Raw genomic sequence first — 14,667 nt, forward strand, 5'->3', positions numbered from 1 at the left:
TGGGTAGGATGGGGACATTGACCCAGAGTGGATGAGTAGGTTTGATGGGAGTCCTGAGAGGGAAGTCGGGTTTCAGGTCTTTACTTTGGAAGGACACTGGTACTTCCTGGAGTGTGTTCCATAGCACCTTTGTCCTAATAGATGATTAGGTAGAGAAGGTTTGGAGGGTCAGCTGAGTTTGTAAGAGCACCCGAGCGCCATCACACACAGGGGGGTTCACACTGCACGTTCACTTCCTGAAGCCCAGGGACCTCTAAACTGTGTAGTCCAGCAGCACTGGGCCCCCACATTCCCAGAACACTCAGGGAACTTGGTGTGGTGTGGTGCTGCCGGCAGCTCACTCTTCTTTTCCAATCACATTTAGGGACTGGAGTTGTTATTTGTCTTTGTGTGCAGACAGTATTTGCAGAGCATTTAGAGATCATTACACATACTTGCTATCGTTCTTGAAGTTTAGGAGAAAAAAATGACTCCAGCCCAGATAGAGAAATGATTAATGAGGATTATCAGTCTTGGCTCTCCGTTTTTCTTTCTTTCTTTCTTTCTTTCTTTCTTTCTTTCTTTCTTTCTTTCTTTCTTTCTTTTTTTTTCTCCGTTTTTCATCTTTTAGTTTTTTCTCTGTTGCTTATTTTTTTAAAGATTTTATTCATTTATTTATGACACACACACACACACAGAGAGAGAGAGAGAGAGAGAGAGAGAGAGGCAGGGGCACAGGCAGAGGGAGAATCAGGCTCCATGCAAGGAGCCGGATGCAGGACTTGATCCCAGTACTCTAGGATCACGCCCTGGGCCAAAGGCAGGTGCCAAACCGCTGAGCCACCCAGGGATCCCCGTGTATTTTGTTTCTGTGAAATGTTTTGTTGAGTACTGCGTATGATAAAAAGGAATTATCTTGAAAGTTAAAAATGGAAACATTTTGAAGACACTCCTGTTTTAACAATGGTGTGTTCTCCCTTTCTCCTCCAAGGTATATTACCCAAATTTGGGATGGATGTGCATTGATGCCACCGATCCAGAGAAGGGGAACTGGCTGCGGTATGTGAATTGGGCTTGCTCAGGAGAAGAGCAAAATTTATTTCCACTGGAAATCAACAGGGCCATTTACTATAAAACTTTAAAGGTAAGAGTGTTAAGAGCTGGGCTGCTGTGAGTTACTATGCATGCATTTATTTTTGTGACTGACAGTAATGACTTTGCCTGCCTTAAAAGGATTATGTTTGAAAGTGGTTCATCAACACATCGCAAGGTCTTTGTTTTAAATATACAGTTGCCACTGCTTTCTGTGCACCAAGGCATGAAGATTGTGTTAAGTAATTACATACTGCATCCTTAGAGATACCGGTGAGTTAAGCGTGTGGCAGCTCAGTCCCTCCTCCTAAGATACAAATACACCACGAACTGTCCCAGGGCAGATTTGTCCAAGTATAGGACACTGTCAGTAGCAGTGGTCCTTCTGTGTTAACTGAAAACACATTCTTGGTCTTCAGTGTCATGTAGATGTGGATTAGCTTTTTTTCTTCCTAGATTTTATTCAGAATGGAAGTTAAGTGGAATGGGTTTCTTCTTTTCTGCCAATTTTTTTATTTGGAGGCATTAATCATTGAGATGAAAAGAAGAGGAAAATCGTCTTCTGGAGTTTGTCGTGAGGCCAGAGGTCACTGAGTACATGCAGGGCAGTTAGCATTCGGAAGCCTAGAGTGCTGCTGTATTTCTGCAACAGTCAAGTCCATATCTCTGTCCCTGTTTTCGTGTTGTCTGGGAAGGCAAATCTGCAGTGATCCTGCATGGAAGTGTTCTCTAAAGAGGAGGTTTGAGGCTCTGAGGTAGATGATTGTTCCTTTTTGGAATAGATACATTAACTAAAATTGGCTGCAATTCAAGTTTCTGTTTATTCACTTCCATTTAAAAATGTCCTAGACAGTCCATGAAAACCATGAAAATGGTCTCTGTGGAGTTGAAATCCCTTGAGCAAGCGTTGAAGACAGTGGTCAGCTTTGCAGCATGGTAGTGCTGGGACTTTGGGAAATTTAGTTAACACAGAGCTGTTTAAAAAAAAAACAAAACACAGAGCTGTTTAGTTTTCCTTTGCTGTATTTTTCCTGTCATCCTTAGCCAGTTGGACTGTCCTTTGCTTCATATATACCCATGTCCTTGATTCCAGTCCCTACGGGAATTTTTTTTTTTTTTTTTTTGGTGGTATCTTCTCGTATAAAATGTCTCCCATCGTCCTTCTCATTTTCTTTCCGCTGGGTTGCGATCACATGATTTCCTAGTAGGTGTTACTATGCTGTTTTGTTACACCACAGCTTGAAATTGGATTCAGAACTTGATTCAAGAATTCGTTCATTGTTTCTCAAAATGACTTCAAGTGACAGTTCCCTCTGATTAAATTGGGGACGCAGAATCCTGGTGGAGATGAAGTAAGCAGCGAGGGGATGAATGCGAGGGGATCAAAGGACAGCAAGCCCAGGATGATAGTCAGGCATTCCGCAGTTCCTTCATCAGACTTCCAGTTAAAATGTATTCATCTCTGGTAGCAGATCTGGGAAACACTAAGAATCGAGTGAGAATGGTATTTGGGAGAGTGAACTTTAAAACCAGACTTCTGGATTAAATCTGGGCTTGCTTTGTGAGCCAAGGGAACCACCTTTCTGTTTCTTAGTTTCCTTATTTGTAACATACAGGTAATTATGGTAATGACCTCATAGGGTTATCATGTTGATTGCATAGGTTATTAGAGGTAGAGCTCTAGTGACTGATAAGTGCTAAATGCTAGCTGTCATTTTTGGTGAGGTGGTATAGTCCTGTGGTTAGGAGTAGGGACTCTGGAGCAGATTGCCTTATGAGTGAATTCTGGCTTCTAGATGTCTGACTGTGAGAAGTTACTTAAACTCTCTTAGTTTTCTCATCTGTAAAAATGTAATTAATACATAGCAGTTGTTGTGGAGGTTAAACAAGCCACTATGTATAAGGTTCCTTGAACAGTTCCTAGCCTAGCCTGAGTACTCCCAAGTGTCAACCGGCTGTACCACTGCTACTCTTTTTACCTTTGTCTGAAGTAACATAGCTCTGTCTTTGCAGACTTTCCGCAGTCCTGACCTTTGATGTTTGCTCACGTACACATAAGACCTTTCAGATTCCTTGCTGGTGATTATCTGACTATAATCTTCTAGATTAAGCTTTCTGTGGGTTAGGTTTTGTAAATAAATTACACGTGATGTTCCTCTGGGCTTTGTATAGCCTTCTCAACTATCACCCAGATAATGAGGAGATCTCAACACTGGTCTTGTTTATAGTATGATTAAAAACTATTTTAAATTCCTGAAGGTTAGGGGCGCCTGGGTAGCTTAATTGATTAAGCATCTGCCTTTGGCTCAGGTCCTGATCCCAGGGTCTTGGGATCAAGCCCCACATGAGGCTCCCTGTTCAATGGGGGCCTGCTTCTCCCTTTCCCTCTGTGCTCACACGAGCTCTCTCAAGTAAATAAATAGCATCCTTATAAAAAAATTCCCGAAAGTTAGCCTGCCATCCGTTTCATTAGTTTGATAGTCTACTACATACAAAGTATTCTTCTGTGGTAGTGAGTAGAACAGAAGGTCTCTGGTCTCATGGAACTTCAATTTATGGCAGAGGAGGCAGATAATAAACAATGAGTAAAATTATACAAATTATATAATTTTATATCTGGTGGGTCAGGGAAGACAAGACCTTTAAACGCTATCCACCCTACCCCTTAGCATAGGAAGGAGCCAGTTACACAAAGATGTCTCCAAGAAGAGCAGTCTAGGAAGAGGGCTTGGAAGAAGCAAAGGCCTTGGAGTAGGAACAAACTAGACTTATTTATTTATTTATTTTTTTAAAAGACTAGAAAAGGCCAGCGTGGCTGGAGCAAGGAGAGGAATGGTAGATGAGGCTGGTGAGGTGGCCGGGGCTCAGATCCGGTGGGGCCTAGTGGCCCGCAGGGAGAAAAATAAATTTCAGTCTTCAGTTCGCCCCTTGGAGAGTTGAGGCCATCTGACCTGTGACTCTGAAGAGATCATGCTGGCGAGTTGATTGTAGGTGGCCGAGTGTTGATGTGCTTTGTGTGTTCTTGTAATTCTGGAGTACTTCTCTTATTCTGACCTAGTGTCAGGAATATTTATTGGAACCCTTGCCTGTTCCCAATTGGTCTGGTAAGATTTCAAGTTTATATTTACTGATATTTAGGTAAGAGTATATGCTTGGTTCTGTACGCCTGTTGGAACTCAAAGGAGAAGAAAGATTTTAAAGTCTTCCTGTCCTGTTGTTGTTCTGTTGAACACCACGGTACAATACATAAAACAGAAGTTGTTTGGACTTTCAACTCTATTTTTTATTTTTTTTATTTTTTATTTTTATTTTATTTATTTATTTTTAAAGATTTTATCTATTTATTCATAGAGATGCAGGGAGAGAAAGAGAGGCAGAGACACAGGGAGAGGGAGAAGCAGGCTCCATGCAGAGAGCCTGACGTGGGACTCGATCCAGGGTCTCCAGGATCACACCCTGGGGCTGCCCTCAACTTTATTTTTTAAAATGTGGGTTTATCTTTCCTCTGTTTAACAAGGACATGATTTTTCTCTTCTGAAATTTGACTTACAAAATCTTAAATATGCTAAGCAGTGCAGAAGAAAAAACATAGTACAGAAGCAAAGGAGCAATGATTAAAAAAAAATATGTTTTCCTCTTCGTAAAGTTCTGTTAGTTGTGTAGCTGTTTTACTGTGAAGTTTTTTACTGGGAAGTATATAGCTCAGTGATACAATAGTCATCTCAGCTGCTAATGGTTTTGAAGGTTGTTCAATAGCTACAAATCAGGTTGTTCTTAACTTAGCTATGCACCAGATCTTTAGCTATTTAGAAATGTTATATGCGATTTAAGAACAGATTCTATTGTGTGTTTAATATTGCGTTTTGCAACAACAAAAGAGTACCCTCCTAAAAAAAAAGTTTGTGCTGATATTTATCTTCACACAGCTGCTAGTACAGTCAGTACTCCGCAGAAGATTGCAGTGGAACGAACAAGCTCTGAGTCTGGGAGGTATCTTGGAAATATCCAGTGGGTTTCTGGTAGCCAGTGTTCTGGTTATGCTGTTTGGCTAGGGACAAATGGGGTATACATTTTTCTTCACTCCTTTTCATGTTTCTTCTTTACTTTGGTTTTATTGAAGACTTCATTTATTTCTCTGAACCCTAATCATTTCAAATATTATAGGATACTGCCATTTCATACATATATGACTTAATAACAAAAAAAACAGAAGCAAACTATATTTTGGAACTAGAAATAGTTTATTTAAATAAAAAGCCTGTTCCTTCAGCAGAAACAGATTTAGCCCATCAGAGTGCCAAAAGACATCTGTAATGGCTATTTCAATGCATTAACAGCTTATATATTAGATTTTTTTTTTTGTTTCTTTGGGTGTAATTGTTTCAATAAGGCAAATAATAGTATATTGGTTTAAATATAAGAAAATGGCAGGTTTTAGCCATCCTTGGGGGAGCAAAGGAAACAGTATCTCGTTCTTTCATTTAAAAAACTTTAGAATATCTTAAAATTTGGACTACATAAACTGAGTTCTGCAGAGAATGAAACAAAGGCTACTTTCAAGGGCTTTATCTAGATGAGAAGGTATGTTAAAATGAGGAGCTGTGCAGTTTCTAAGTTGGCATCTTAGATGGAATTCACCTGCACCTAAAACCAAGGGCCTCCTCTTCCATGATCCGAGTGCAGCGATCAAAATCAGGAAGCTAACACTGACACAGTATCTCATTAGCTAATCTCTACACCTTATTCACATTTTATCAGTTGTTCCACCCATGTCGTTATAGGAAGAGAAAGCTCAGTTGCATTCAGCTGTAATATCTTATCAGTCTCCTTACTGTGGACAGTACGTGGTCTTTGTCTTGTATATCCTTTCAGTTTTGAGAGAACTGGTCGGCTATTTTGTAGAATGCCCCACAGTTTGGGCTTTTCTTACATTTCATCCTAATCAGGTTAAGTTACGGTCGTGGCATTTTGGGCCGAGCTCTCCAGAAGTGATGATATTCTTTCCTGTGCATTGTATCAGCAGGCACCTGATGTTGACGTCTCTTGTTCTAAAGGATACTGTTTTTACCTTTGTAATTAATGTTTTATGGGGAGATGTTTTGAGACCATACAGCTAGTACTGTATCACACCTGAAACTTACACCTACTAGTTTCCGCGTCTGTTGATGAATCCGTTACTAATGCTACGATTACCGATTACCGACTGGAGGTTTTCTAACATGTCATTGATTGGCTGGGATCTACTTTAAGGAAGAGAGAGCTCTTTCCTTCTCAGTTATTTGCTCGTCCATTCACTAGATTTGTATCGGTATGGACTGATGGATTCTTAGTTTATTTGGTGGGTTTTAGGTGCAGATTTACTTGTGTTGTTACCCTTGGAACTTTTTGAACAGATGAGTCGTTGTGAGAGAAGCCAATAGGCCATTTCCTTAAATTCTATTTAGGAATGTGATCTTTGCAGTCGGTGTATCTGTTTCGTCGGGATCCTATCGTAGGTGTCGTCAGCACGGTGGGGTGGGGGTACGTGCCCGTCACTGCTTTTATGGCGTTTTCAGAGTCCATGTTTTAGGAACATAGTGCCTGTGGGTTTTTGGTTTCTTCTCTGTTATTTTTGGGAGTTTCCTTGTGAGTCTAAAAGCTGTCCGGTGCGAGGGCGAGGCAGCGGCCCGTCCTCGGGAGCAGGTCGGTGGCCGGGACCCCGGGACCCCGGGACCCCGCGACCCCGCGTCCGCCCGTCCCGCAGCACTTCTGGGATTCCGTGGCGGCGCGCTTGTGGACGCGGACTGCGGGCCCTCCGCGGTCCTGCCGAACCTGCTCCTGAACCTGCTCCTGAACCTGCTCCTGAACCTGCTCCGAGACGTGCGCAGGTCGCTAGCTCTCAGCGCTTCTCCTTCCGGCCGCGGCTCTTCCCGCTGCGCTTTCCGAGGCTCGCGAGCCTGCAGTTCGTGGGCGAATGGTTGCGCGTCTCAGTTCTTGTGCGTGGGCGGCCGAGGCTCGGAGCGGGGGCCTTCGGTGCGGCCCGCGGCTGCGCAGGCCCGGGGAGCGGCGGGGCGACGTGAGGTGAGGTCCTCCCTCCAGCAGAGGGTCCCCGCCCGCCGCCGCCGCCGCCCGGCCCGGCCCGGCCCGGCCCGGCCCGCCGCCGCCGCCGCCGCCGCCGAGCTTCGGGAGCCCTTCCTGCCGGGCCCGCCTGGCGCCGCGCCGTGGCCCCGCCCCGCCCCCAGCCCCGCCCCGAGCCCCGCCCCCGCCCCGCCCGAGCCCCGCCCGCAGCCCCGCCCCGCCCGCCCGCAGCCCCGCGCCCCGCCCCGCCCCGCCCCGCCAACAACCGCCGCTCTGATTGGCCCGGCGCCTGTCTCTTCTGTCCCCGCAGCCAATCGCGCCGGGCGAGGAGCTCCTGGTCTGGTACAATGGGGAAGACAACCCCGAGATAGCAGCTGCGATTGAGGAAGAGCGAGCCAGCGCCCGGAGCAAGCGGAGCTCCCCGAAGAGCAGGAAAGGTAGGCGCCCGCGCCGCCCCGGCTCCCCGCCGCCCCGCCGCCCCGCCCCGCCGCCCCGCCCGGCTCCGGCTCCGGCTCCGGCTCGGGGGCGCCCGCGGCCCTCGCTGACCTTCCCCGGCCCCGCGCGGCCCCACTCGGCGATCCCGGCCCGGGCCCCGGCCCCCCGCCCCCCCGCCCCCCCCCCCCCCGGCCCGCTGCTGAATCACGGCCGGACGCCGCGCTCGCAGCCCCGCACGCCCGGCGCAGCCTTAGCTTTGGGTGCCGTTGGCCCCGGGCGCGTCACCAGCCGAGCTCCCCCGTGACATTGCCAGGCCCGCAGATCCGGCGGCCTCGGGTCCGCCCGGGACGGCCGCGCTGCCCCCGCCCCCGCCGCCGCCGCCGCCGCCGCCCGGGCCCTGCCCGGCCCTGCCCTGTCCTGCCCTCCTCCGGGCCTCCCGGGGCAGGCCGCGCCGCTGCTCCCCGCTGCTCCCCGCTCCCCCGCTCCCCTGCCTCCTCCCCTGCTCCCCTGCTCTCCGCTCCCCGACCTACGCTCCTGCTCCGCTCCCCGCTCCTGCTCCCCTGCCTCCTCCCCTGCTCCCGGCTCCTACTCCCGCTCCCCTGCTCCCCTGCCTCCCCTCCTGCTCCCCGCTCCCCTGCTCCCGGCTCCTACTCCTGCTCCCCCGCTCCCCCGCTCCCCCGCTCCCCCGCTCCCCGCTCCCCTGCCTCCGCTCCGCTCCGCTCCCCGCACGATTGCAACACTCCGGGTGGGCGAAGGTCTGGGCGCCGCGGACCTTCTCGAAATTAGGCCACTAACAAGATGGAAGTTGACGACTGTGCTGTTGTGTCACTTGTGCACACCGCTCTCCTAGTTTTATTTTGTTGTATGATGTTTCCCAACAAAAGGTAAAGCGTCGTCACACTTTAGGGAAGGGGATAATTTCTCGGTAGGAAAACAGTTTGGTTGGATGGATCGTATTTCCAGCTGGCGTTCGGACACGTCGGGATTTTTTTTTTTTTTAAATGAAGGATTTTAATGTGAATTGGCGAATCTTTCCTAAGAGCGCAGTTTGAATATGTGCCAAGGCACGGTATGGTAGTTCCTCACTCGCATAAATCCTTTTTTGTTTGTTTGTTTTGCCTGCTTTAGCTCTTACGTGAATTTTTGTAGTCCTCAGAACTTAGGCGCCCGTCCTTCACTCACACTCCCGTGGCCGAGGGAGCTGCGGAAGTCATACTGTAAATAAAATCAACCCACACTGATTTTGGAAGAATGTAAAAGTAGTCTTTAAAAGTGTAGGCGAGAAGTCGATTCTGATTTTTTTCTATTACACATTCTTCTGTATTTCGCAGTGTAATGGGAATACAGTTAACTCAACCAAGAGATTAACTCATCCAAGTTGGTGGGGTCTTTCACTAAATACATGTTTCCTATTTATCAGATGTTATCTTGTCATTGTTTTAGTCCATTGAATGCTTTGATCCTGCATCAGATGATCAGGGTCTAGAACATTCCCGAGTGTTTCTTCTGCTGTAACTGAATATTTACGATTTCTGCTGTTTTTAGGCTTAGTACGTAATTGTTTGCACACTGTTTACATATTTCAGTTTGTTCCTTTATTTAGTGTTCTTTTTATTTATAAGTGATGCCATCAGCCTCTCCAGGTAAGTTGTGATTTATTTGCAGGGGTGGGAGTTTGGGGAAGAAGAGCAGATACTCATTCTGCTACTGACTGTAACTAATGATTTATTTAAATACATTCATAGCTTACTAGCACCTTCTCTCAGGTTTTTCTCTAGTTTGGCATACTGTGGTGTGCATGTTTAGAACATTTCATGGCTTTCTGCTTTTTTATTGATTCCCTAAAATTTTTTCCTGCATATTTAGTTGGATGTGGAGGGAAGAAGCTGAAAATAAATTTTTTATTGGTGATACATGAATTTTACACGTTTACATTTTTATACCTGCCTGGATTGCTGGGTTTTTACATTGAATTAAGTATTTCATATTATCCTGTTACTATTTTTGTATTAACTCTGGGAAGCATATAATCTACTGAGTCTTAGGTTTTAATGAAAATACTTGGCATGAAGCTTGCTCTGAGAACTTAATAGTCTGTTTTGAACAACTTACTGGTGAAGAGTCCTGAAGTTTAGAGACTTTAAATAATGAGTCAAACCTTTGCTTTTAAATTAAACACTCGGTGAAAGCTAATTTATAGCTTGCAAAGACCTGAAATGGGGAACTTTTTATTTTAACTTGGTTCTCTTTAGGTCTTGTGTGTGACCTCAGACATTTATAACTATTTTTTCAGGCAGTGACGTCAGAGAGCAAATCAACAAAAATTTCATTCAGTAGCGTGTTAGCTTAGTAATTCTGAAAGCCAGATGTTGAAGACATGCAGCTGACAGGTAGACTGACAGTGGACCTAACTAACATCATTTTGGTTATGAGGCAGGGAGAGAGAAACAAAGGGTTGAATTCTTCAGGAGTTCTGGGCCTCGGCTCCTTTGCATGACAGCTGCTATGCCTACAGCTGTGCATTGCATGTGGCGCCTTTCAGAATTTATCACATCGCTGGTGGATCATGAGGCGTGTTCTGGGCAGTAAAAAGTCCTACTTCCTTTACAAAGTGGTCTCTTCTCTCTGTTACTCATTCATTCATTCATTCATTCATTCAGTTCATGTTTGTTAAGTCCCTGCCATGCGCCAGGCACTCTGCTAGCTTGTACAGGGCAGTTGTGAGCAGAAAAGAAGCAGTAATGCTCCTCGTGATGCCTGGAGTCTAGTTGGGGAGACCGACATTACATAAGGAAGTTCCTGATCAGCACCTTGATGGTTGGCATGGAATAGGCCCTCAATAAACGTTGGCTGATTGGCAAACAAAGACCCACACAAACCTTGTAACGAAGGGAGAGCACGCAGTGCTGGGAGAACACAGTTCATATTGTCTCTGACCAGCGAGCATGCAGCTTTGCCATGGGCCAAAGATGTGCATACTTTCGGTGTTTCAGACGAGAGTTTTGGATTCTCAGCTTCGTAATTCGGCCTGACTTCTTACGTGCCTGAGCAGCCCGTTATGAGACGGAGCATGAGAATTTCTTGGCTGGGACAGCTGAGACTTTGCAGGTAGAGAAGGAGGGAGAGATTTTTAGTGTCTGATGCTTCAGTTATTTTAATTTGAACCACAGGAAGATTGTGTTCTGAGAATAGAAACCTAGAAAGGCCACAGTTAGAAGAATTTACCATCTTCTCGATTTGTGCCATTTGTGCCGTTTGTTCCTGTGAGATATAAGAGATTGAGTTTGCTTGTTAGCAGTACATAATGACTGTTGGCAAAAAGTTCTTGTAAAATACAGACCATAATAGAATGTGGCGTTGCACTGCTGTCTCCTGGCTACGGGAGAGCCTTACCTGAAGTCCTTAACCTGAGCCCTAAGGAAACAGTAGTGGCTCATACAGATGGGCTTAGTGGAAGGAATGTAAGACACAGGAGTCCTGGGTTTCTCTCAGGTGTGTGACTGGGGAAGTATGTCACCTTTCTGGGGTGTACAGTGTCCATAGCTTTAAAAACGAGTGTCCTAATATGGCACGGTCTCTGTGCTACCTAACCTCATGGGGTTGCCGTCAAGAGCAAAGGAAATAATGAAAAAGAGCTCAGTGCCACGTGCCAGGACCATCGTAACAGTAAGTGCCGCCCGATGCAGGGGGGTAGCTGACAGTTGGTGTTTCTTGCAGAGGAACTCTTGAGTCTGTGACTCATTTAATCAGTTGGTATTTATGGAGGATTTCTCTAAGCCCAGAACCAGCGGCGGACCCCTCCATTCTCCTTTCCCTTGGCGGAACCTCGCACTGTGCCACTTCACCTTGGTTTTTGGCCTCCTTCTCACCTACTGACTTTCCCATTCACAGCAAATTAGAGACAGAGGAATTATTTATAGCAGCAGATAGTTTTTATAGCTGGGAGCTGGACAGTAAAGAAGGCGGTTTATAACCAAACTGGCGGTGCCTTGTGTGAAGAGTGTAGCTCCTTCGAGTTACTTGAGAGGTTTTAGATGATCCTTTATAGAAAGCGTAAGTAGTCCCTGAGAGTGCCAGCTAGTTTATAGTATCTGTAGAGGTGATTTGCAGTCATCACAGAACAGTTAAATTATAATCAACTTAAAGAGGAATGTTCCGTGCGTCTCTGTAATCAGAGTCGTTCAAATAAAGCACCTTGGTACTGTGAAGAGCACCTGCGCTTTCTTTAGTTGCACATATTTGGAAAGGCTTGCTTCTCCAAAGGTGACGGAGCCTACACGCACTTAGAGTCAAGTTAGGGAGGTAGGAGATCTGTGTTGCAGAATGATAGCTCTGTGGCAGTTTAAAGGGAAAAAAGTAAGTGCTGACCTGCTGGTGTGGGCAACAAGGGCTCCGGATGCCAAGAGGAGGGAGAGCTTGGCTGGGGCGCTGGGTCGTCTCTTTAGTAGAAAGGGTGGCGAGACGGGGGCATTCCGAAGGTGGAGAGGGGCCTTAGGGGACTGTCAGAGAGGAGCGGTGGCAGATGTCTGGAGGGTCCCCCCTCGGCCTCTCACAGGCATTTGCCGGTCCTCGTCTGACGCTGTGCTAGATGCTGAGGTTCCAGCTGAGAACTGGAGTGGCCAGTGTTCCCGCCGTCACGGAGCGTACGCCCCAGGGAGCGGGGGGATGGTCAGCTAGATGAACAGTGTGAGTCTGGAACGTGTGTGTGAGCTGGTGGGGCGGTGGATGTGGGTAGCCAGGGATGGCCTTTCAGAGGCCGTGACACGAGTGGCTCAGGGGTGGGCCCCTGCTCAGCTCCAGGAAGAGGGACCGATCTGGATGTTCTCTCAGCACTTTGGGCAGTTTATTGCTCAGGTAGGGGTGGGGGCATCGGGGGGGCCACCTAGAAACCCGCACTTGCGTGGGTTTTGTATCATGACACTCAGGTCTCCAAGTGAACGCACAGGCCCCTTCTCTACCAGGCGCTGCACTCAGTGGCTGGATTGGGAGGGAAAAGGTCCAGGGGGGAGCTTACCGCCCATCTTAATGTAGCTCAGTGCAGGTCAGGCTTCCTAGGTGTTCGAGTTTATGTGTGTTTGGGGCCCATGGTAGGGCGGGGTAGGCAGGAACCCCTTGGGAGGGGACATGATGCTGCATTGCAGTGACAGAGCAGAGCACGGTGGGGAGGACTCCTGTGAAGGATTCTGAGGAAGAGAAGAAGGAAGGACCTTGTACGAGCTGGGGAAGGAAAAACTTGGAGGGACATGGGAGGTCACAGGTCCCTGCTGGACAACAGGTAGAAGACAGGTGCAGCAGGAGGCTCTGGTGGCAGTGGAGAGGGTGCTCCGGGACAGAGGTGTGTGGTGCTCCAGCCGGGCAGGGTCAGGAGCCCGGAGCAGTGCTGGGCACTCTCCCGTGGGTGTTCCGCGCAGCCTCTGCTGCTGTGGTGCGCACACCACCTCCAGATGAGGAGATGGACGCTTAGCCAGCTTGATGAAACTGTCGGAACTTGAGCCCAGGTTTTCTATGCTTTTTCTTCTACAGGATATGCTGCTTTTTGTCCGCTTGTCCGTGGGGTGGGCTGCAGCAGCAGACATGACAGCACCAGTTCCCTTTAAAGTTAGGATTACAGGATGCAAGCTGAGAACCCGTGCTGTGGTGGTGTTTGCTGTCCTAGTCTCCCATAGCAGCCGACGACGACGACGGCTCTTCTTGTGGCTCCTTGGCCAAAGCTGAAGGGCAGAGGCCTGGCCGTGGTGCCTGAGGGTGAGGCCCTTGGGCCCTGAACTTTCTGGGCACCTGTTGGGCAGGTCCTGTGCCCCCTTCCTTGTAGGACACTCTGCAGTGGTTCTGGTTCACAGGTGCTGGAGCGGGGCGTGGGGTGGTTGGAGGTCGTGACGTTCCTGTGGAAATGCCGCCCCAGCACTAACTAACCTGTCGGGTTGGACCCAAGAGAGCAGTGTCTTGGTTGGTTCCCGCTGTAGCTTTCACTTCCCTCTCGCTGAGTGTTGGCCTTTGCCGAGTGTTGGGTCCCATCTCTGATGGTTGCCTGCCAGGTTGATCCACGCTGCTGTGGTGGTGCTCTGTTTTTTAAAGCTTGATACAGGGATGCCGGGGTGGTTCAGCAGTTGAGCGTCTGCCTTTGGCCCAGGGAGTGATCCTGGAGTCCTGGGATCGAGCCCTGCGGCGGGCTCCCTGCATGGAGCCTGCTTCTCTTTCTGCTTGTGTCTCTGCCTCTCTCTGTCTCTCACATGAATAAATAAATAAAAGTCTTTTTTTTTTTTTTTAAATAAAAGCTTGATACAGTTTTGATATTTTTTCAGCAGTAGGAGATGGGATTTTTTTTTTTTTTTGATTTCTAATTCTACTTCTGATGCTTTTCTGACTTCAAATTTAGGTAATAAATTGCTAAGTAGTTTTGTGCCTTTGATGTTTGCTGTGTATAACTTATTCATAGGGAAATTATATGGATTTACTAAAATTTTTCAAAGCATTTTGTGCATTTTTCAACTGTAGTTCAGTGGATGAACTTGGGAAAAATCCTGATACATGCCATGACTAAAAACTGCTTTAAGCATTGTGACTGAGTATATAGTTAGGCTGTTATTCTGATTCTCCTGTTCATATGTAAATTGGAAGGTGAGCCAAATGCAGAAAATAGGTTTGATCATGATTAAATTTTCTAAAAAAAAAAATGTGAGACTGTTAATGTAGTGGGTACAAACTCGTTTAGTTGATTTTTTAAAAATTTGGTTGTAATTTGAAAGTAAACAGAAACCAAATGCAATCTTCTGTGCTTTCCCTAAATAGGAGTACTAAGTTCTTTTTTCAGAATTATGGATTAATTGTTTTTAAAACTCATTGAGTGCTTCCTTTCCCTAGGTGGTTTCCTGTTCTGGTTTACAGAGGGGCTGCTACACACATGAACTTAGTAGAATTACAGAAAGGAGTTTATTGAGGTTGCCTGTGAAGAAGTGAGGACTTGGGTGAACACTCCCAGGGCACCATGACGCACATTCTCCATACGTTAGGCTGAAAGAAAGGTCGGCCAGTTGGGGTTGCAGATAGGCTAGGCTAGGCTAGCCTGGTCGTGTTGGCACTCATGTGACCTGTTCATATTTCACA

At 47.2% G+C, this 14,667-nt stretch overlaps 1 protein-coding gene across 5 annotated transcripts in view; it reads left to right on the top strand.

The window, feature by feature from the left end:
• The window catches only part of PRDM2 (PR/SET domain 2), a 125,845-nt gene that overhangs the window by 54,029 nt on the left and 57,149 nt on the right, over positions 1–14,667 (top strand). For all 5 annotated transcript variants that reach the window (XM_055332005.1, XM_055332006.1, XM_055332008.1 and 2 more), the window contains 2 exons: positions 971–1,123; positions 7,439–7,565. In XM_055332005.1, coding sequence (XP_055187980.1) covers positions 971–1,123; positions 7,439–7,565 — 280 coding nt within the window. The remainder of the gene's footprint in view (positions 1–970; positions 1,124–7,438; positions 7,566–14,667) is intronic.

This window comes from Nyctereutes procyonoides, unplaced genomic scaffold (genome assembly GCF_905146905.1).
Source record: "Nyctereutes procyonoides isolate TBG_1078 unplaced genomic scaffold, NYPRO_anot_genome, whole genome shotgun sequence".
Classification (NCBI taxonomy): Eukaryota; Metazoa; Chordata; class Mammalia; order Carnivora; family Canidae; genus Nyctereutes; species Nyctereutes procyonoides.